The sequence below is a fragment of the Dreissena polymorpha genome, chromosome 16, assembly GCF_020536995.1.
Source record: "Dreissena polymorpha isolate Duluth1 chromosome 16, UMN_Dpol_1.0, whole genome shotgun sequence".
Lineage (NCBI taxonomy): Eukaryota > Metazoa > Mollusca > Bivalvia > Myida > Dreissenidae > Dreissena > Dreissena polymorpha.
In genome coordinates, this window is record NC_068370.1 from 4348676 (window position 1) to 4373675 (window position 25000).

Consider the following 25000-nt stretch of genomic DNA (forward strand, 5'->3'; position numbering starts at 1 on the left):
GTTGTTTGTTGACTTTTCTGCGATGAAGACACTCAAAAAGAAAAGCAAGGATGTGGAAATCGCATGCCAGCTTAGATCGACGTTGTTATTTTAACTTTAAGGCAATAATTGAATTAATATACTTGTAAAAGACAAGTACAATTTCAGCAGGTGAACAAAATATAAAAGTTGAAAGTTCTGTTGTTAAAAATGGACGCTTGAATTTAATATTATATGCATATCAATTTCTTATCGTTCATTGATGCTAGTTTAAACCTATTTATGTAAACTTAATTGCCTCGGAAGCATCAGGCTTATTAAAAACACTCTCGAGTCCGTTTCCTAGGCCTAAAACCAGTACTCGATGTCTTTGAGGAAAATCCCGAACCCGTGACCTCTCGGTCGCTAGGTGGTCACCATATTCAGTTAACTTTACACAATGCATTGTCTGGTTAACAATAAATTAACGTCTAGCAAATATACTAATATACTAATTACATAAAGAGCATTTACGGCGAAAAAATTCTATCATAAAGTTTACTATTTTAAAAGATCATAAAAAGAAGAGTAAGTTTGTGCTATAGTATATGTTGATCGTTTATAATATCATTAACAATCAGGAGGAGCTAAATAAACGAAAATGTTGGGATGAAAATAACATCAATTAAAATGATTACTGAAATAAGAGTTTCAATAACAATCCAATCTCAGTTTCGCAAGAATGCCACATAATCACAAACCATTACATATATCGTTTAAACGTATTTTTTAACTAATAAGTATATAATTGTAGTAAGAACATGGCCATCGCAGTTCACGTCCTCATACTAGCGACATGCTACTATAGGACGGCAAAAGCAAAACATGACAGCAACCTATTCGTCATGTAATTGTCAATTGACATGAGTAACGTGTTACTTGGTGATGGAGACATAATCTCATAGTCCGTCTGGGAAGAAGATTCCTCCGGAAGCTTGGACGGTGGACTGAGTGATAGAGATGCAGGTTTGTTGGCTTGTGGTGAAGGCTGCTTACCTTTTCAACAGAAAGATTGGATCAAAGATTTGTATCTATGTTCAGACGCGTTATGTGAAACATGTGCATAAAAAAGCAAGCGTGTACGATGGCTTGACAAAGCACAAACATGCATACAACGTCAATGTTTTAGAGCTACGTGTTTATAATTTATGTCAGCGATGTGGCGATTAAAACGCAAAGAATAGCTATGAAAAACATAATAAGTTTGGACGATTGGTCAGACGTTTTTTATATTTTTTCTCTGGTTTACACGGTCCTTGATAAAAACACTTATTTTTGTAATGTTTTTAAAAAGAATTTGAATAAAACAGCGGTGGTTTTCGCATGTTGTTTGTTGACAAAGAAAAACGCTTAACACAAATTGATAGAGAATTGTAACGAAAACAGAACGAAGCCAAAAGATATAATGCATAAAAACCAAGGAGCAAACACTTTTGGTCCGTTTGTGGCGTACACATATATTAATATATAACATACACAACTGTGAAATTCATTCATCTCTCACCAAAAACAAATACTGTGCATATACATAAAACATATTGTTGACCTGTTTGCAGCAAAGAAAACGGGAAATTATTGTTTATTTTACAAAAACTATTGTACATCTAAGTTATAACGAACTCTTTGTTTACCTTGTCTGTATGACTAATGCTTGCTAATAAAGTAGCATGTCTATAGGAACTGACAGATCGAACCGTGGATACATTATCGCAGTTCTAACGATTGGGTAGAAAGAGAATCAAACATCTGCGATTTATATGGTAGGAATTAACGATTGGTTGTGTAGGAGATATGTTATTGTGTTAACAGGGCTTTCTTCCATATGGTCGTCGTCAACCACATTAGAGTTGTGAGGTCAGAAAAAAAGTACGAATTACACGACACTTCACGTTCAAGGTTCCATGTCGTCATTGCCATGTGTTGCATCTCCATTTAACTTCTCGTGCGAAAGACTAAAGCGGGGCTATCAAACTGCGACCCCAGAGTTCTGTCATCAGTGTGTTACTACTTACCCACGAATTCCTTCATTAGAATTTGGTAGACCATGAACTAATTTTATCTTTTTTTAGCCACATCTGCGAAAGTATACATATACGAGAGTATTTTTTGTATTTAAACCTCTAGTTTGATAAACATCGACTACATGTTTGACACATGTTTTATCATCGAAGACGTTATACTACGTCAAGTATTTTTTTCCAAATTTTTAATATCACACTTATTGACAAAAATCTCCTTTTTTAAAGACACCAACAAACATACTTTAATTTCACACTTATTTACAAATGTCTCCTTTTTTTAAAGACACCAACAAACATACTAGAAAACTTAAGGGTTCTGGTTAACCTCGAGCTAGTGGTGCTTGCGTGCTATTAGAGGGTGATAAAGAACCGCCATCAACACCGGGTGAGGGTGGTAACGGTTTTGGTGGTTTAGGCACAGGTAGAGGCCCGGCGGGTTGGTCCAGTTGTCTCCTGCCAGTTGCATTGGCATGGGCTGATGGAAAGTCATTAATATATGTAAATGTAATAAATTTTGTTCGGTAAAAATAATTTACAAAGCACTAGTGAAAATTGTTTTTTTCTTTTCTTTTAAGACAAAATGTTAAATGTGAATAGCTGAAGCATGTCCTTGAATTTGGTTGTTACACAACTGTTTTTAACTGTATTTAAAATGTTTTTTAATTATGTCAAAGCGGAAATGCATTAGAATAAAGATTAATCTTGGTAAGTTATTTCTCTTGAATCTTGATCTAAAATGTATGAATAACACATGTCAAAGATCAAGAAAATTCAATATGCATTATTGTCTTATTGCATAATACATTTAATGTAAATGACCTGTTAAAACACTCCTTATTCAATACACATAACAATATCCTCTAAAGATGTGCATAATTATTACAGTTGTAACATCATCGAAATGAAAAACATGGTAAATCAGTTATTTTCGTTTGAATACGCGTCATCTATTACACGCACACAAATGAATATAATAATAAGTCAACTGGGTCAGTAGGAGATGTATCGTTTCATCACTACGACTGTGTTCTTAACTCATTGCAAGTTATCAATAAAAAAAACTAACGAGTTACGTGTCGCAAGAACGCCACCAATATTTTTAAATAAAAAAAAGGAATATTAACTCACCAGCATCGTCCAACTGGAAAATCTTCGGAGTCGGAGTATCCTTACTGAATTCTACGTAAATTGTATCAACAACGTCCAATGAGTTCGAGATGTTGCATACGTTGAATACTCTCTCGTAAATGTCGGATATATCTCCACCGTCTTCCAAAACATTGACTTCGATTTCTCGTATTTCCGGATGATCCATAGGAAGAACCACAAGGGTTCGCTTTTTAACCTTTTTAGTATCCGTTGGACCATATCCTTCGACGGGTTTGTAGTGGCCCACGAGGACATTTTGAGAAACAACTCGATTCAGTTGGAGGGTTTCTAAACATCATTAAAGTTATTTATGTATTTCATAAAACTTTGAAAATTTTATATTCTAAATGAAATCCGTTTCATACGAAGATGTTGTGTATTATGAAGAATATGCCCAGAACAAGTTTCTTTGCAAAACCGGTGAGAGTCCCATTAATAAAAACAGTCAAACTGGAACTGCAAAAAGGATTCAGCTGTGTTCAACTACACCATTAATTAACAAATCTAGGATCATTTAACATTAAAAATCAATCAGAAAATATTAATTATCGCTCAAAGAACAGTGTAAATCCAAATCGTTCGTTTATCGGTATATATTTATACGTGCTAGTAACTTGTAAATAACATCAATTAGCGTGAAACTTTATTAACAAATTTATATTTAAAAAAAGTCAAACAATGTATGGACAATCTCATCTTTTAGATGAACATAAAAGTTTAACTATCTTTACTGCGATGAATAAGATGCATAAATTGCATCTCATTTCTTTACTTAACACGATAATTAACACCTATAAAATATCAGTACATCTTTTAAGTTTGTTATTGTTTAATTTATTAATAGTGTGTGTAGGGTTAGGGCAGAATACCTCAATAAAACGTATTCGGCATCATAGATTGGAAAATGGGAATAATTTAAAGTCCTATTTGAATAAGCGCCCTGTATATATGTGTGTTCGTATGTGGAGTGTATATTCATATTAATTTCGACCATTTGACCATGAACAAGGACTTAGCTACATCTTACACGGATGTAATATGTACACAGACCATCTTTTGTGTAAACAGTTTTAAAATAAAAAAATCTGCAAAGAAAACAAATGTAGATATGTGGTATGTGGAAAATACACGTTAAATTGACATATGAATACCATCGTAACTACTCGCGACGAGTGTTGGGTAATCGAATTAACTTTTGAAAAATAATCTTCTTATATAAATCCGCACTTGTTCATGCCACGCGAATAAAGACCCCTATTCAACCAATATAACTATTCGACTATCACACCATTTTATAAATCTTGCTACATACATTCATTGCCAATAACAAACTGAAACTAATGCAGCCAAACATAAATCGTGTAATTGAAATCATTTCATTTCCTGTAAATAAGCCATGGACAAATACATTTAACAAATGAGTTTACTAATACAGTGCGTGAATTTCATTTTGATTTATTTTCGGTCAATTTTACACATTGCAGGTTTGCCTCCAATCATTTAGGTTCCAAATCTTATTGTTGCGATTAGAGACAGCCCGATCGGGAGTGCCAGTTTTATCAAGTTTTTGGTTAATAAACAAAATATGTTTTAAAGGAAAACATATTTTCAAGATGTTTTATTTTAATAAAGTTTAAATATCGTAATTTCAAACAAAATAGTAAAAATCAGTTATAATAATTTGTATATCTAAAATAAAAATACCATAAAGTGTGGCGTCAATTAATGCTTTCTATAACATTTTATTATACATAATAACAAAGGAGTAATACATCATTTGTGTTTTGTTAAATCTATTTTTTCTTTCATTCAGGTTCATTTTCTTTGACAAACTCTTCTAAACAGTGTATACAGAGTAAATTCTATGATAAAAAAACACTCATTCATTATAAAACAATGTTATATTAAATTTGGTGTGACTTTCAATGAAATTAAATCAACCTGTGATTGTTCGCATGTTTCCGATGCCTTCAAGAATGTCCTTGGTGTAAACCTTTCGAATCTCATCGTCGATGAACTTTACGACTTGCGGTAATTTAAACCTTGAAAGTAACGGTCGTATTATTTGAAACGAACACATATAACTTATTTGTTACCAGGTTACATAAAACATACATGAGTAGAATATATGAATATATTTATATAATTCAAACCCTTTTTGTACAGTAAGATGGTTTAAAACATGCAAAGTTTTTTTAACTTAGAGATCGTAAGTTAATTCTTCACAAATCATTTGCATTAACGTATGCATTCAAAATGTCTTCGAATTCTATATGCAGAACCCATAAATAAAAACTTAAATGCCAGATTTTCTTGCATACATATTTAGATTTAATTTATCAGGAGAACACCGTGACTCATGTATTGCCACGATGTTTCAAGAATGGCGTGAATCAATGACGGAAAATATGGAATCATCATAAATGTAATAATTATAACCATCATCATCATCATTCTCTTGACCGGTTTGGCCGTTGGGAAGGGGGGATGAGGGACGACGATACAGAAATACTCCTCCAGTCAGGTCTGTTGTGCGCTGCTGAGAGTAATTCATCCATGGGAAGGGATGTCCACGCTATTACAACTTATGACATGGCTGCGCTAACTAGCAAAGTCAACAATAAAATAAAATATGATAAAAATATTTGAATGCTCATTACCTGTCAACTACTTCTTTGATTGTATATTCCGCATCGTCGGATTCTGCTCGAAACAGTCCTGTCTCGAGGACAGACACCTTTGCGTACACCGGCTTGTCTAGGATCTGGAACTGCACTACGAGTTCACCCGGTTGGTTGTCTCTCCCAGCAACCACTTGCACCAATTCTATCGTTGTTCCGGCCAGTATTTGTAACGGTCTATCGTCCGCTCCTATAGCCGGTTGATTTTTACATACTTTTGCAAAACGCGGAAAGTCCTCCACTAGTTCTCGAACAGTTGAATATTTTATTCCTTGGTTTCTGATTTTGACTTTCCCTTTGTAATTTAAAGGTACCAATATGTCTTCGCTTAGCCGTTCGTAACTTCGTTCGTCATCACCAATTGACGTGGCCCCGCCTTTTCTGTTGGCAAAGTGGGCTGCAACCTTCTCAATAGTTAAGACATTATCGATTCCAATGATGTCATCTTTTGAGAAGCCTTCTGCTTCAATGTCGGAACAATATCCTTCAGCTAAACGAACAACTCGAGGAAATTTAAATCGTCTACCAAGTTCGTCAAGTCTATACGATGTCGTTGACCACTTGAACTCGGATTCGCTGGTCGAGTACGCGGGAAAACTCATATTGTAATTATTATTTTTAGGTGTATTACTGAAGACGAGTTTATTGTAATCCACATCATTTCTTATATATAATTCATATCACTCATATCACACACTAGAAGAATATTAGCTTTGATTGTGTTACCAAATGTAATAACAACATGATGTATATTTCAGATAAATCCGACATGTTCTGGAATATTAGCTGAAAGTTCGTTTACAAATAATATGTTTGTGAACACTCCCTCATGCACACATGTTAATATTTCATATATCTCCTAAGAATTTAGGTTACAGATTAAACGACTCCTTTTGAAGATATCGATATGCATGCGCATTACACCAACTGCGTATGACGGATTAAATTACAATGATTACCTTGTCATTTTACCAATTTTTAAGTTGAGTCTTACGAAAGATATTATTTCTTCCTGGTAGATAAACCATTTGCATTTTGACCAAGTAAAACAGAAATAGCGAATGTGGTTTAAATAGTTTGCGGGATCTTTGGTTTTGAATTCAATACATAATATGAACTAAAAACTGATTTTTGAAAAAGACAGAACACAGCGGCACACTGTTGTTGTTCTTTCAGCTTATATTATGTCTAAAAAAACTATTTGTTATTTGCGATATTTAAGGGTCATATCGACGACATGTCTCGTAAATACATACACAGTCTAATATGGGTTAACAGTTAATGCTAATATAGAATGTTTTGTTTAAAGTAAGTAACATCTAAACGAAAATCATGTCTAGGCGGAATGTGTCGTCCCTGATTAGCATTTACGGACAGCACAACCTAATCCGGGACGACACTTTACGCACGTGCACTAAGCCCCTTTTTACCAGAGTGTTGTTCATTTATACTCTGCAAACTGTATGCTTAAGATGCACGACATAAATGAGGTTCAAACTAACGCCTTCAAAAATCACACAGTTTACAAATCCGCATTAATAGACTTAGTGCGCATGCGCATTACAGTATACTTCTTCTATTTGCAAGGACAATATAGATCTATTATGTGAAATTACGAGGATTGCTTATATAAAGTATAAAATTCACTTTTTTAAATGAGCAAGGATGGCTCGGGCAGAGCTAGAGCGTGCACGTTGCGACCGCGACAATCTAAACGTGCTTGTGAAACAGTATTGGGTAAGGGTCGACGGCTGGTGACGTTTGTCTTTAGAGGCAATGAAGGCGGCGCAGCCCGCGATTGGTGGAAAGAGGGTCTTTGTTGATTGTCAACACCCCATTGGCGTGGTTACCTTGTCCTTTTAGGGGCAACCAGACATGAATTGTCTTTAAATTGTGAACTTGTGCATATCACAGTCTCATTGGCAACACGCCTTTTTGCAGAATTATTTTGCGGGAAAATACCCGGGCGGCCGAAATAAATTTGCAAATTTGCCCTAATTGCTCAAAATAAAATATTTTCCCTTGAACGATCACAGGAGCAGGTCTGTGCATAATGCAGTCATGAATACTCAGCGATGACATGAAAATAAACTTCTGAATTGCACACACCCATGCGCACGGATCGCCGAGTGGTTTAAGCGTAAGACTTTAACTCCAAGGGTCAGTGGTTGGATCCTAGTGGAGGATTACTTTGTGTATGTGTTTTTCTTTAATTGTATTCTTTTCTCCTGAAGCTCCTTAGTCCCAATGTTAACATTTGTGAATTTAAAGCTTTAAAAGACAAACTTTAATGCATGCCAAAATCTGTGAAAAGGCCCCTATAAATTACTCGAGCCAGTATAGTTTACATACTTAATAGTCAATGCTTTATATTACAAAAATAACAATTGTGATGGGCTTTAATATAAAAAAGTAAAGAATATAACAAAACAATATGTTTTTAAACATACGTTGTTTTTTTAATATATATATATATATATATTTATATATAACTTATTATTATTCGTAAATATGCATCTTTAAATGAGCGTTGTCAATATACTGCACAAACAAGGAAGATTTATATCGGTGGGAAGAAAAATATAATTGTCATAGTTTCAATTCATGAATTGTTTGAACAGTGTTTGCGGATAAGTTTAGTGTAATAATTCAGTTTCATGCGGTCGACAAGACCTCTTTCAAATGAAAAATGTAGGATGTATGTGTTTAGATTATGTATAATCTGTTCTCATTATAATATTTTTCTCATTGCTAAATTTTACCTTATTCAGAAAGTCAAAGGTGTAAAAGAAGCTCTGATTATAAGAAATAATATTTCTGATGTTGTTAATTAACTTAAAATATTAATCTTTCATATATAACACGTATTTTACTCCATAGCCTTTTCTTTACCGTATACGATACTGCTTATGCATATGCTATTACTATGTTTATCTTTGTGACATAATTGTAAGAGTCTTTTGTGGAGTACTGCTAAAAATAAACTTGATGAAATCTGCTACTACACCGTTTATAGAAAAAAAAATGTAACGCATAACTTTTTTTTCGTCCGAGTGAAAGTTGGGCTGGTCTCATGCTGGAAGTATGTAGTGTATAACCATGATAACAGTGGTATAACAATGTTATTTAAATAAGAACACATCCTTATCGTTGCTAATGGTTTATTGGCACATGTTATTAATATACCACTCGCAATGCATTGTTTGCAGTTCTTCCTTTGTTTAAATTAACTAACCTATTTTAAAATTCGGAATGTCTTGAGGTTTTCCATTGCAATAACGAATACATTTTGTGGAACAACTGACGTGTTTTAAACTTTGATTAATATTATTATTATGCAAGCACACCATATCACATAAGTTGTTTACTTTTGCTCAAAAGGAACATATATATATTATTTATGATACGTTTTGTTTATTTATGTCAGAAAAAATTCTATGTGGCTCACTCATATAACCGATTTAAGTGCCGCCTTGATTTCAGATGGCGAGTTTACAATAAAAAAGCCTTCACCAGTGGCAAACCCGACTGTCATGATCGGCAGCTGGGAGTTGGATAATTTCAACTAGTCACTATATAGACATGCCAGTTTTCATGACGTCACCTCTATTCGCCGGTACACTCTATCTGTCTTATTAGAGTTATTGAACAAGTTATATGACAGTAAGCAAAGGAATACACTTTCAATTACCTGTCAACATTATAAGTTTAATGTTTGTATAAAGTTTATTAAATGTTTATTCTTCTTTGCTTGCACATCTTGGGCACACATACCATACTTTTAAATAACGTCGCAGGTGTAAAACACATGAGATTAACCCAACTTCACAAATACACATGGAGTACACCAAGTATAACGCAATGCGACCCGCCGACGAAAAGGAGAGACCTAATTTTTGGGGAAAAAAATGGAAACCGGTTCATCACATGTCACATTGCAGAGTGCAAATTGAAATTGTGAAAACATTATGTATCCAATTAAGACAACTTCCCATATGATCACCTCAAATACATACACTAACCGAATATAATGTTGATATCAAAAATATCAACAACAACAAAATCGCATCAAACAGTAGACTTGCGAATATTTCTACTAAAAATGAGATGCATACCCACTCTAACTTTTTATTATAACTCTATTTATGGATTTTTTATTTGCTGTACTATAATTTATTATCTGTGTTAGCGAACCACGAACAACTTTACCCGATTAATCTAAGCACGACCACGTAAAAACCTTCCGATAACTTCTGCAGCGTAACGGGATAAAAACAACAATTATGCATTGCATATCTACCTTATTGTATACGTAATTATTCGGCCGAAAGACCTAATAATAAAGAACCTTCGACTCTGTAGATAACATCAAAATACTTTTATTATTGCGTTAGCTTATATTGTCTGTATTTACACATTACAAACCAGAGGGGGTAATCACGTGACAAACAATATGGCGACGTCCATGCCGAGGCAGGTATTTTTCGTCGTTTAATACCATTTATTACGTGTATTATTATTTTTTATTCAGATCACTTTCCAGCCATATTAGGAAGAAAGTTACTGGCTTTTATTTCACAGTAATATTCGCTCTATATCTCGACTTTACCCGGTGCGAAGTTTCTTAGAGGGATGACCTAATTAGTGCTCCACTAAGAAAATTTGCGTGGAGTAAAGTCGAGATATAAAGCGAATTTAAATACGAAATAAACGCTAATCGACTTTTTACGGATATGGCTGGAAAGTGAGCGTCATTTAAAAAATAAACAGAAGTAATAAAGGGTATAAAACGGCGAAAAATAACTGTCTCGGTATGGACGTCGCCATCTTGATTATCACGTGATTACCCCCTCTGAAAACTGTTTTCCAATGCACTTAACCGTTCTTGCACAAACTTTTTTTATTTAAAATATGTAAACATGTTTTAGAATCAACGACATTCATATTTTCAAATATGACCTTGACCTTGAACTTCCACCACTTAAAATGTGCAGCTTCATGAGAACGCCGCTTTGAAAAAAATATTTATTTTTTACCTTTGACTTTGAAGGATGACATTGACCTTGAACTTCCACCACTCAAAATGTGCAGCTTCATGAGATACACATGCATGCAAAATATCAAGTTTCTATCTTCAATAATGCAAAAAGTTATGGCCAACGTTAAAGTGTTTTTTTCGGACGGACAGATTGACATACACACATACTTACATACTGACGGACAGTTCAACTGCTATATGCCACCATACCGGGGGCCTAAACATGTATATACTTTTATATCTTCATAAACTTCCATGTAAGCACGTGGATATGGTAATGCTTGCAACATAGTCCACACATGCACATCAGTGTGGTAATATATGCACAACCTTCCAGATAAACACGTTATTATGGTAGCAGCAGCAGTAACGCCAATGTATACACATTTTACGAAATTGTTAATACCATTTAGTGCCCTTCTGCCCTTTACGTTACCTTAAATTCAGCCCTATAACATATATCGGACCGAAGTTGAAGGCTACTCTAAAAGAAGGAAAGGCTTCAAGTAGTGTTATACATTTTTTAAATATAAATGAGCATTGTTCGGAGAAAACTGGGCATAATGCATGTGCATACAGTGTCGTTGGTTTTTACTATATTCAGATTTAAGTGTCCAATGTATTCAAGTATCGCAAAACGTAGATGAGAAAGTGTTAAAAGGCGAATAAAAAATAAACAAACTCATAGCCAATATTTAATAACGATGAGTTCACACCAAATTGAATTAACCAATGTGTTATCTTTAAAAAAATATTGTTTTCTTTAAAACATTTCAAAGTAACTAATCATCAATAGATCACTATTTTATGAATGTCGATATGGTATTAAATAGAGAACATGTTTTTCAATTATAAACCATATAGAACGACTGTGACTGGTTTCCCTTTGTTACGCAAAATAATGCAACATCAGTTCACGGTTAGATCTTTGAAAACAGCTTAAAACCCACATCCACAGCAAAATCAATGTATCGATTGAAAAAAGATTAAATGATGCAATGTTCAATAATTGAAAACATATATGGGCCGCGGTTCAACAAAGAAATTACCTAATTAGTTGATTTAATCAAAGTATCAAATTATGGGATACTAATAATTTGTATATGCGCTACATTAAGTCTTTTTACGAATCAATTCTATGCTCATTGTTTTATGTCTGGATTATAAAAAGCGGTACATAGACTTGTAGCTAATCAATACCGACTCTAAATTTGACAGTACTCAAAGTTTCACAATACTAATTTCAGTCATTGGGAATCCAATTTTTGTCCCTCATTTGTAAAAGCTTCAACACATCTAGTTTCTGCAAATGAAGTGCAGATTCCAGATCGCTAGATGTAAGAGACTTGAAGAACCCGCCGTCTAATCGGCCTTCCTCACATTCCTTCGCCAAGGCATGCATCTTACACAGATTCAATCTTTCAACGAGTTCGCTGCAGTTAAGCTCGATGAACGGCTTTAATTTGGATTGGCTACTCTGCGCCATTGAACCCTTCGATGTCATCGGTTTGACAATGGCAGTATTCGCAGCAACCTTTGCGGCGCCCTTCTTCAGGCCCGTCTTCTCATCTAGCATGTCCTCTTCTTTAACCTCGTCGTAAAGTACGCAATCATCATCATGGTCTTGGCGATTATCAGGTGTTTTGTTGGCTATCATTGGTTTGACTGGGGATGTTTCTCTTTTTTTCAAAAACTTGAATATCCCTTTGTGCTTTAAATGAAAAGACGTAGTGTGTTAAAATATTCAGTTGTTAGAATTCATGAGTATATTTGCGAATATTTGTTAAATAGACGTATTATATGAGCAATAGTAAATTAAATGAAAATGTTAACATTTTACCGCTTTCTCTTTTCCTTCTTTGAAAGTATAGGCATCTGCAATAATTCAAATACATAGTTGACAACGTGTACGATTTGTTTGATTAAAACCGAAGTGTTCCAGCTTCAATATTCATATGATCAAAGTGTAGAAGGTATTGTTATATACCTTTATAACCCTTAAACTGCCGAAGCAAGTAAACAAAAACGTTTTAATATGCAATTAATATGTTTATATATATATATATATATGTGTAAATAATCAATAAAGCTTTATACCACTAGAAGAAGAATACATGGAGGCAAGGTCAAAACCAGGGGGCGATACTACGTGTGCAGGCTGCCCCTTTGACACGTCTAAAAAATACAGGAATGAAGTTTACGTTAATGCCGGGGATTTCAAAGTCCATCTGTGGTTATTCGTTTGCAAATAAAATTGTAGAAGCACATTCAATTGCATTGCAAAAACCTCTAATATAGAACCAAATACCCCTTGCTAGAAACATTAGTTACTGTAAAGGATTACAAATATTACACTTCTATGTTTGTGTGATCGTGTTTTGTATTCAATCGCTGCCATAACTATAACACACAAGAATAACAAATGGATGCGAAATAATGAACTAAGAACTTGCTTGGAGCGTGTTTCGGATCCTCCGGTATTTCGTAGTCATCCGCATTAACAGGCGCACTTTCGTGGACTACCGGTTGCGGAGAGTTGTAGTAAGTACGTGTTATTTCTGCAGATTTATCTGAAAATATATTAAAATGAATAGTAGAATGCATTCAATGGTACAGTCAGTGTGATTTAAATAGTGTATGCGTATTATGCGTAGACGTGGTCAAATAAAGTAAACATTTGTTGAGAAAACAGTTTATAAACGTTTCATACATTAAACAAAAAATAAATAACGTTTTGTTGATATACTCAGCTTCGACTCATATTGTTACGTAGTTATACGTTCTATATTCATACGTGTAATAAAAACAAGAGTCTTTTAAAACAAGAGTATTTGCTCAGCAACTTTAATAAGAATAGTATTAACAATACAGACAGCAAATATAGAAACATGTTCAAACCATCAGTTTTAGGTTTCTGTGGATTCCTGAATGGCAACGGGGGTGGTTGGTCATCCTTCTCAATAACTGTCAATATGTATACGTATATAGTATTGTGTAATGTATACTTATATAGCATTGTTTAATGTATACGTATATAGTATTGTGTTATGTATATAGTATTGTGTAATGTATACGTATATAGTATTGTTTAATGTATACGTATAAAGTATTGTGTAATGAATACGTATATAGTATTGTGTAATGTATACGTATATAGTATTGTTTAATGTATACGAATGTAGTATTGGGTAATGCATGAGTTAAGATTAAAGGTCTATTACTTTTTCAGCTGTGTTTTTATTGATTTATACGTCTGTACATTATTTGCATTGTACTAGTTTAACAGAATTAAAAGAATTCATAGACATACTTTAATTCAGTTAGTAATGTAACACCTTTAATAAAAAGTTTGTATTCGTACTTAATATTGCTGTCGACCTCAAATTCGTTATAATTATTTACAAGGCATTTGTATTTTTACTAAAACATATACTAACCTGGGGGGTGGACAGTTCGTTTTTCAACACGGTTGGCCTTAGGCGCACCTACAATCAAATCACGCACACATGCGTTCTTGTTTAACCCATTTATGCCTAGTGGACTCTCCCATCCTTCTAAATTGGATCAATTTATTTCCAAAATAAGGGATGTCTAGTATATTTATTTCTATATATAGAATATTTCTTACAGAAATTCATTGAAGCAAACAGCGCAGACCCTGATGAGACGCCGCATCATGCGGCGTCTCATCTGAGTCTACGCTGTTTTCCATGGCCTTTTTCTAGACGCTAGGCATAAATGGTTTAATATTGTCGACTTTTGTAGTAGCAATTAAATTAATATTTGTGAAGTGGCCATTTTAGTTTAAATAGTTTATGTAGTTCATGAACCCTAGTATTGCTAGCTAGCTATCTAACTTATACATTGATGTTTTTTCAATTATAGGTTTAACCATGTTTCAAATTCATTCTAATTTGAGCCGCGTTCTTGGGAAACAAGTCTTGTGTTTAAAGTCTCGTCCCAGATTTGCCTGTGCAGTCTGAAAAGGCTTATTAGGTACGACACTTTCGAATATCATGGAATTGTTCGTTATATAAAAGTCTCTCCAAAAAGAAAATCCAACTATGTGGAAAGGTTTCCAGAGATTAGCTTATGCGGACACGATATTCTTACCTGGTACGACACAGTCCGGACATCCATTTATCCCCGTTTTCCAACAACTTGGCATATATTTTTACACGGTTTGATTTTATTTAACCGTAACATAGCAGTCTACATCAGTCAATGGGTTTAAATTGTATGAAACAAAATTACAACAAGGAAACATGAACAAATAGTCAATTAAAATTCAAGACAATATCGTAAAAATGTTGGCTTGCATTGCCCCTTAGTATTTAAAGGGATCTTTTCACGCTTTGGTAAATTGACAAAATTGAAAAAAGTTGTTTCAGATTCGTAAGTTTTCGTTTTAGTTATGATATTTGTGAGGAAACAGTAATACTGAACATTAACCATGCTCTAATATAGCCATTATATGCATCTTTTTACGATTTTAAAACCTAAAAATTATAAAGCGTTGCAACGCGAAACGATTGAATAATTTGGAGAGTTCTGTTTTTGTCGTTAAATTTTGTGAAACTACGAAGATTGCTTATATAAGGTACAAAATACGTCAATGATGTATACTCGGCGGAATAGCTCAGTAGGCTAGAGCGTTTTTACTTCAGGACTCTGGCAGGACTCCAGGGGTCACTGGTTCGAAACCTGCTCCGGACATTGTTCTTTTCCTTTTTTTAAATTTTTTCTTGATTTTTTACTGGAGCTTTTACGATCCAATGTTTACATTTATCAATATAAAGCATATAATGAATAAGTTAAAAAAATGCCAACATCTGTGAAAAGGCCCCTTTAAATAAAACTAGGATAGTAAACAAATAATAATTTGTTTTATATCCAAGGACTGTGAATAGTGGAGCAAATTGTGTTATTTTTTAGTTCCTAAAAAGCCTTACCCTTGTGTGCAGAGGCGCCTAATGGTTGGCTTGTTGTTTCAATTGGGTTTGGTTTTGGTAGAATTACTGGTGGAGCGCCTGATTTGAACAAGAAAGCAATCTTAAGGGCCTTTTGGTAATTTATATTGGAATAATCAGTTGTAGCAATAACAAGACTATTGCCAAGCAATGTAAGTCCCCTACCGGTGAAACTCCACCATTTTCAGCAATAATTCTAGTATATTTGCTGCCTAAGCAACCACAATTCTTGACGTAGGAACAAAATGAAATGACGTGCATAATCTCCATTTCGCCATTTATATATGTTTCAAGTTTCATAAAAAAATATGAAGAACTTTTTACGTTATCGCAGGATCCACCATTTTCAGCAATATTTCTTGTCTAGTTGTTTCCAGAACAACCATAATGCTTGACGTAGGAACAAAATGAAATGACGTGCATAATCTCCATATTGCCAACTGTCCATGTTTCATGTTTCATGAAAAAATATGAAGAACTTTTAAAGTTATCGCAGGATCCAGAAAAGTGTGACGGACTGACAGACTGACGCACAGAGCGCAAACCATAAGCCCCCTCCGGTTTCACCGGTAGGGGACAATTAAGCTGAACAGATGCTATCGATATTGTATTTGGTATCATCCGTGTACGTTTATTCGTTGAAATGAATCATACGATAAAAACGATCGCTTTGCCGAAAACCCGGCAAAATCAATATATAGGTTTGCACAGGACAGTAACCGCGCTGGGTAAGTTGCAAAGGGCACTTCCGTACATATGACGCCACAGATTGAATCAGGAAGTCATGACGATATATTATTGGTGCGAGTTCAGTACCTTAATTGTTACAGTTATCAGTATTCAGTTAACATTAATGATTACTTAATTGTGATAGTTTTAAAGCCGCCACACTCATCAATTATAAGAAAATAATCAATGTAACACTTGTGTTGTGTGGACGCATCCGTCAAGCAGCTCCCGTGTATAATATTGAAGAGAATTTAGAAAATTGACAGCTGTTGATAAATATTAATTGATGTATGTCTTCATATATCCGATAATATCTGTGTTTTTTTGTTATTGCCTTTTGTTAAACATTTAAAACAGTCAAATGTATCCACAATGTAATTGTTTGGATCCACACGTTATTTTTACCCCTAAACCTTTAACATCTAACACATTCGAGTCACGCCATCAGTATGACATTATTTGGTCTAAACATTCCACCAAAAACAAATTTGATATATGCCTGCATCTTATTGCTCGTATATAATTACATTTGCTGGCCTGTAAAAAGACAGGGCTGTGTTTTATATAAATAGATGTTCATATTGGAGCAAAGCCTTACCTGGTTTGTTTGGTTTAGGCTTTGGTTTTGGTTTTGGTGACACTTCCGGGGCTGAGGGTACATGTGCGCCTGTATATGAACATAACATAAACAAAAATCATAACGATATTGTGAGAAATCACGGTAGTTAATATGCAAATAACGTGTTAAGAAATAATTTAGCTTCAAAGATGAACCCGGTAGTTTCGTTGGTATCATCTGTACATGTGTATTCGTTGAAATGAACAATACGACTAACAGATTTACATGAGCACTTCCATTGGCTTAAACCGGACAAAAGCACAGAACAATAGCCGCATACGTTAATTTGCAAATGTCGATTGATCCAGGAAGAAATAGCGATCTGTTCTTGGCTCCATTCTAAATTATTTCAGTTATCAACATAAGGTTTACAATAATAATTGTATAATTGTCGCAGTTCAAACGCTATTGCATTGTTCGATTAAACGAAGATCGTTATGTTGATTTATTAATCAAGCTGTTCACATTTGAGCAACATCGTATCATTTTGAGCAACATCGTACGATTAAAGAGAATATGCCTGAGAGACCTCTTTGAGGTTTATAGGTTAAGGAGTTTTATGTTTAAATATAAATTGATGGGATTGTTGATACATCACAAAATAATTCTTTATTTATGCTGTGTGTGTGTCCAAAATATTAATGTAATATGTAGGTTTGCACAGGACAGTAACCGCGCTGGGTAAGTTGCAAAGGGCACTTCCGTACATATGACGCCACAGATTGAATCAGGAAGTCATGACGATATATTATTGGTGCGAGTTCAATACCTTAATTGTTACAGTTATCAGTATTCAGTTAACATTAATGATTACTTAATTGTGATAGTTCCAAAGCCGCCACACTCTTTAATTATAGGAAAATAATCAAGATAACACTTGTGTTGTGTGGACGCATCCGTCAAGCAGCTCCCGTGTATAGTATTGAAGAGAATTTAGAAAATTGACAGCTGTTGATAAATATTAATTGATGTATGTCTTCATATATCCGATAATATCTGTGTTTTTTTGTTATTGCCTTTTGTTAAACATTTAAAACAGTCAAATGTATCCACAATGTAATTGTTTGGATCCACACGTTATTTTTACCCCTAAACCTTTAACGTCTAAAACATTCGAGTCACGCCATCAGTATGACATTAATTGGTCTAAACATTCCACCAAAAACAAATTTGATATATGCCTGCATCTTATTACTCGTATATAATTACAATTGCTGGCCTGTAAATAGACAGGGCTGTGTTTTATATAAATAGATGTTCATATTGGAGCAAAGCCTTACCTGGTTTGTTTGGTTTAGGCTTTGGTTTTGGTTTTGGCGACACTTCCGGGGCTGCGGGTACATGTGCGCCTGTATATGAACATAACATAAACAAAAATCATAACGATATTGTGAGAAATCACGGTAGTTAATATGCAAATAACGTGTTTAGAAATAATTTAGCTTCAAAGATGAACCTGGTAGTTTCGTTGGTATCATCTGTACATGTGTATTCGTTGAAATGAACAATACGACTAACAGATTTACATGAGCACTTCCATTGGCTTAAACCGGACAAAAGCACAGAACAATAGCCGCATAGGTTAATTTGCAAATGTCGATTGATTCAGGAAGAAATAGCGATCTGTTCTTGGCTCCATTCTCAATTATTTCAGTTATCAACATTAGGTTTACAATAATAATTATATAATTGTCGCAGTTAAAACGCTATTGCATTGTTCGATTAAACGAAGATCGTTATGCTGATTTATTAATCGAGCTGCTCACATTTGAGCAACATCGTATCATTTTGAGCAACATCGTATGATTAAAGAGAATATGCCTGAGACCTCTTTGAGGTTTATAGGTTAAGCAGTTTTATGTTTAAATATAAATTGATGGGAGTGTTGATATATCACAAAATAATTCTTTATTTATGCTGTGTTTGTGTCCAAAATATTAATGTAATATGTCAATAAACATCTTAAATGGTATAGTTTATCCGTAACGTTCATTTTGGGACAGTCGATCCATGCCATCAGCGTGATCAATAAGATTAAGTCTATTATGTAACATCAAACAAAACATTGGATAGTTCCCGCCGTAATATCATAATATTAATATATATTTATATATAGTGTATGTACAACCTGTGTTATTTTCTAGCCCTGAGAATTATATATAATAGCATCTATGCTCAGCGTCTTTAAATGGCAATGCATTTACTATTAAAGAGACCTTTTCACAGATTTTGGCATGTATTGAACTTTGTCATTAAATGTTTTATATTGATAAATGTTAAAACTAAATCTAAAAACATCCAATAAAAAACAATAATAAAATTTAAGAAAAGAAAGTAACCCTCTACCGGGCTCGAACCACTGACCCCTGGAGTAAAAGTGTAGCACTTAGACCAATCGACCATCCGTGCTTGTACAATAAGTGATGTATATTAAACTTCTTATAAGCAACTCTCGTAGTATCACAAAATATAACGACAGCAACAGATCTCTCAAAATTAATCAATCGTTTCGCGTTCCAACGCTTTATACTTTCCAGGTTTTTAAATCGTCAATAGATGCATATAATGGATATTTTAGACATTTTTTTCATTTTACCAAAACGCAAAAAGGTCCCTTTAAACTTGAAGGTGTAACAGTTTTCGCAATCCATTATTCAGACAGGTAGGATTGTAAACAACATGAAACAAGATCATATTGCAAGTACACGTTAACCTCGATGCTTTGCATTGATATGTGTTGATGCAGCTTAGTATTGCAAACCATATGAATTGAACAGTAAAAGAGATATCAAGTCAGAAAAGTTGCAGTTTTACCAATGTTTTGTGTCTTAAAGCTTTCACAATTCAGTTTAAATAGCTATGATAACGAAGTGTGTCATGGTTAACTATCTTGTGTGAAAAGTCTGAAAGTCAAATAGTTTAAAGTGCATAAACTTATTTTAAAATAATGCATTACTAGAGTAGAAAATTAGATGGGTCAATTTTTCAATTTGTACACTGTTAGTTGTGTACATGTTTAACATTCAATTTGTCATTGACACAATGTTATAATTCACAACTCACTCGCCGTTTTCGGTTCGGCATAAACTAGTCTGGCAACTATTCAATTAACCAACGAATTAATATAAAATATTTTCAATATAAATGAAGCGTCTAATAATTTAGCAAACATTAATAGATTTAAATAATCTTATGATATACATGGAGCTCATTTACGCTCGTTTGTATTTTCTGGAAACATTAATTTGTTGTATTTGTATCCCAATTCTTGTAAACGAAAATTACCATTGTACTTAGGCTACATTCACTGATAAAAGTGTGATATTGTATACGATTGAATATAAATAATCGAACAGCGACTGAACGAATAATTCAGTACGATACAAACACCAACAATAAATGACAGCTGGTTTAGGGTGAATAAACGTTGACCACACCGTGGATACAACCCAGTACCAATTGACGAATACAGAGTTACGAAATTACCATACATAGTTAAATCAAAGTTTACAACAAAACATTTTAGATATGCTTTAAGATATCCATTTGTGTTTATTTAATTTCACAGAGCCAGTCACACATACTGAAACAAGGTTGCGACAGGTGCCCTATCGAAAGCCAAATAGTTTCGTCACAAACCGTTGCTTGAAAGATAATTTCGTTTTTCGGTGCATTGGCGAACGTTTAGGAAACAATTTGAAAATAATCTGGAAAACAATCGTGAAACAAAATTCGTACAAACAAGTGAGAAGTGATAAAGCAAAAAGAAATGGTGTCCCCAACGAGGTAAAAAATTACCCGCAAGTCAATCATTCGAGAGGATATAATAGTTAGACAACCTTCGACTAAATCGGGTATAAAAGCATAAAGAACAACAAAATGGTTCTATATAGCGCTAAGTTGTTTAAATATGGCAAACACATATATGATAAAAAAATTGATGTTTATGTTGACATATTGTGTTCTTTAAGTCAACTTAATTGTTTTATGTACTCATTTGGTTTTTAGCGAGACGGAAGGGACTTTGGCTGATTCACATTCAAACGTTGATGATAAGGATACGCTTATAATTACATGTGTGCTTTGGAGTGATGTTTGTTGACGAAGTGTAATGGGGTAATAGCCACTTCGATTGTTTTACACCATCAGCATGACGTGTTCTTAATCTACGTTAAATGCTTTTAAGTATTTAAATAACAGCACTGTAATCAAAGACCAACAAGATTATATAAAATTACATTCAAGTTAACATGATGTACGCTGTTCATTGTAGTAAGTTTTGACTACAATAGTGCTAAAAACAATATGTACATTTACAGTATTAACTGACTATAACTAGAGCTTTGTCACAGATGTGACGAATACCCCCACGTGAAGAGCGGATGCAAAGTACTTGCAACAGAGAACACCATGCCGAATGTGTAAAACGCACTAGGTGACCCCGTGACCTTGTTTTTTACCCGGCATGTCCCATGTTCGAACATGGCCTAGAGATTATCTAGATAAAGCTTCTGGCAAAGTTGGGTGAAGAGCGGTTGATCAGTACTTGAAATTGAGAGCGGAAACCATACTGAATGAGTAAAACGAATTAAGTGATCCCGTGACCTTGTTTTTTGCCCGGCATGACCCATGTTCAAACAATGCATAGAGATCATCTATATACAATTTCTGACCAAGTTTGGTGAAGATCGGAAGTAAACAATTTCAATTAGAGTGCGGACACCATGCTCAATGCTTTAAACGCACTAAGCGACCCCGTGACCTAGTTTTTGACCCGGGAAGGCCCATGTTCGAACTTGGTCTTAAGATCATCTAGATATAACTTTTGACCAAGTTTTTGACCCGGCATGGCCAATGTTAAAACTTCGCATAGAGATCATCTAGATAAAACTTCTGACCAAGTTTGGTGAAGATTGGATGACAACTACTTGAATAAGAGAGCGGACAACATGCTGAATGTTCAAAACGCACTAAGTGTACCCGTAACCAAGTTTATGACCCGGCATGACCAATGTTCAAACATGACCTAGACATCATCTAGATACAACGCCTGACCAAGTTTGGTGAAGATCGGATGAAAACAACATGAATTAGAGAGCGGACACTTAATATGGACCGACCGACAGACACACAGACCGACAGACAAGTTCACTTCTATATACCCCCTAAACTTTGTTTGTGGGGGTATAATAAACAGCGTACATAAAATGAAAATCTCAGGCATCTGATAGTTCAACTTGCAGGTGTATGTGAATAAGGCACAAACTACGTGAGTAGCCAGTGCTAAAAAATATGACTTAGCAATCTCTGAAATAAGACTCAAAACCAAAACGGCGGATAAATGAAATAATAGTTCAAGACAGGCATCATTTACAACTCTTGCGTAAATCTTCGTGATAGTAATTGTCATTATTTCGCAGCATTCAGCAATGGTCTAATGGGTTTAACTCCATTCAAACTTAAAACTCGCATAGCTAATAAATAGATATAACAGTGAAACAAATAAGATAATCATGTATGCATGTATTTAAAAACAAAATTTGACCTGACGGGGGACCAGGTATTCGCGGCGGCGGCCTTGGCGGCTCTTCTTCTGGTTCGGTTGGCTTGCGATGGGCTGTAACTAGCACAATATAGATCATTTAATTTGACTTTACAATTAGTAATAAGACAATATGATAATACAATAGACAAGTAAGGTTCAAATTGCAGTTTGTGTAAACATAATTTGAATATCGATATAATAAATTCTATATTCATATTAATGTCATATAGATGAAAGACCATCGATAACACTGGTACATATGTATACAATTGTATAAGAGACCGATCTGTAAAACAACCATTGTGTATGTGTATCGTATGAACAAATATGCACAGAAAAATTGGGTTTGCCCAACAATGTAAATGTCTTATGATCATGAAATAGTTTTCAGCTGAACAGCAGAAACTTATTTGCAATTAAAATCAACCGTACTTTGTTTTGTTTTATGGATCTACTTCTAGTGTACTTTTATTATAGTGTTTTATTTATCAGCGTTTTATATGTTTTGAACAAAAAAGATCACATAAACTGTCACATAATACAGCAAATAACTTCCGTGACCTACCCGGCGTATCAAGCTTGAACATTTTTGGAGAAGGAGTATCTTTACAGAACTCGACGTATATTGTATCCACAACTTCCAGTGAACTTGAGATGTTCGAAACATTGAACACTCTCTCATAGATTTCGGAAATATCGCCGTCGTCCTCCAAAACGTTGACCTCAATTTCACGGATTTCCGGATGGTCCAAGGGCAGGACTACCAGTGTACGCTTTCTATAACTGTCTGTGTCGACTGTCTCCATCCCTTCTACGGCCTTGTAATGACCAACGAGTACGTTTTGGGTAACCAGTCGATTCAATTGTAGCGTTTCTGTAAACCATATTAACATTTAGCATTAATACTATTTCCAACTATCCTTCTGTGGTCACAGTTTGGACAGAGTGGATCGTGTTAGATCATAATCAGCTGCAACTGGACCAGTACACTCAACCATTGATCTTTTAAATGAAGGACAAGATTGAAAAATAGATCCTCTATGTTATGGATCATCTTTACGCAGAGTAATTACCTCAATTTAGAGTGTAGACATACACTTATTGAGATAAGTTTAATTGCATTCTAGAGGCATATCTCTGACCTCTTCCTTTGGTACTTAACTCTGTGTACAGGTCCACCATGATATTTTGTATATCCATGTGCAAACCTTTATCTCAGATGACTGAGCAATGGTAAATAGCACTGTCTCTACTGTGACCTCACTAGACTGCCAATACAAGAGAGATCATGTGCTGGATTCACATAAATAATTATTGAACTAGGTCGTTTTGGTCGTTTACATTTGGACTTGCACATCTCGGACACTTATTCTAAAATTAGTATATATATATTTGCAAACGCATTCGGTTGTTTTACTATGTTTCTTATTCCAAAGCTAAATATGTGGTACACTGTTACACAGTATAGACAACTGGCCCGTTGGGATCCAAACCCAAATTATTGAAAGTATAATTATTTTCAATAAAATTCGTATTGAGTGCATACTATTCTGCCACAATATTCAGTTCAGGAAATGGGGAATCCAAGACACCCAAGTCGCTTTTTAAACATAGGAGCGCGCTAGAAACTGCATTTTTTTTTCTTACATCTGTCATGACAAAAATCGCTACAAGTTCCTGAATATGTTTATGAGTCACCGTTCACTACGGAATCCGGATAGGGCCAAGTTGATTGTCGTGTGTCGACCTTGGAGGTCGACGCACGACATTTTCGCGACATTCTCTCGACGCTCAATACGACGCTGGGTTTTAGAAAAAAAAAATCGCAGAAAATCTTGACTGTCGACTACGGAATCCGGATAGTGCCAAGTTAAGTGTCGTGTGTCGAAAATCTTGACTGTGGACAGATTTGTCGCGCGTCGTATTGAGCGTCGACAGAATGTCGCGAGAATGTCGTGTGTCGAGCGCGACACTCGACATTCTCGCGACATTTTCCCGACGCACGACAAATCAGTCGACAGTAAATATGATATATCGCGAGAATGTCGCCTGTCGACCTAAAAATCACACGACATTCTCTCGACGCACGACATTCTCTCGACGCTCAATACGATATATCGAGCCAATATCGCGCAACTGTCGCTTGTCGACCTAAACACCCCTAGGTCGACACACGACATTCTCTCGACGCGCGACAAATCAGTCGACAGTCAATATTTGAATGTCGCAT

The 25000-nt window shown here is 34.8% G+C and overlaps 2 protein-coding genes across 12 annotated transcripts in view; both read right to left on the bottom strand.

The window, feature by feature from the left end:
- Nucleotides 1-6827, bottom strand: part of LOC127862607 (uncharacterized) — a 16877-nt gene extending 10050 nt beyond the window's left edge. The window contains exons 1-6 of one of the 2 annotated variants that reach the window (XM_052401799.1): nt 5849-6827; nt 5130-5230; nt 3168-3476; nt 2365-2514; nt 898-1014; nt 1-31 (exon numbers count right to left, since the gene is read on the bottom strand). The exon at nt 1-31 is cut by the window's left edge and continues 113 nt beyond it. In XM_052401799.1, the coding sequence (XP_052257759.1) occupies nt 1-31; nt 898-1014; nt 2365-2514; nt 3168-3476; nt 5130-5230; nt 5849-6471 (1331 nt within the window). In that variant the 5' untranslated portion in view covers nt 6472-6827. The remainder of the gene's footprint in view (nt 32-897; nt 1015-2364; nt 2515-3167; nt 3477-5129; nt 5231-5848) is intronic. The other variant, XM_052401800.1, reaches the window with a different exon arrangement.
- Nucleotides 6828-11589: 4762 nt separating this feature from the next.
- Nucleotides 11590-25000, bottom strand: part of LOC127862610 (titin-like) — a 27145-nt gene continuing 13734 nt past the window's right edge. For 5 of the 10 annotated variants that reach the window (XM_052401803.1, XM_052401808.1, XM_052401807.1 and 2 more), the window contains exons 4-14: nt 23336-23644; nt 22771-22848; nt 18506-18574; nt 17205-17273; nt 15860-15937; nt 14345-14392; nt 13806-13871; nt 13361-13477; nt 13005-13082; nt 12748-12782; nt 11590-12618 (exon numbers count right to left, since the gene is read on the bottom strand). In XM_052401803.1, the coding sequence (XP_052257763.1) occupies nt 12151-12618; nt 12748-12782; nt 13005-13082; nt 13361-13477; nt 13806-13871; nt 14345-14392; nt 15860-15937; nt 17205-17273; nt 18506-18574; nt 22771-22848; nt 23336-23644 (1415 nt within the window). In that variant the 3' untranslated portion in view covers nt 11590-12150. The remainder of the gene's footprint in view (nt 12619-12747; nt 12783-13004; nt 13083-13360; nt 13478-13805; nt 13872-14344; nt 14393-15859; nt 15938-17204; nt 17274-18505; nt 18575-22770; nt 22849-23335; nt 23645-25000) is intronic. The other 5 variants (XM_052401804.1, XM_052401812.1, XM_052401811.1 and 2 more) reach the window with 5 other exon arrangements.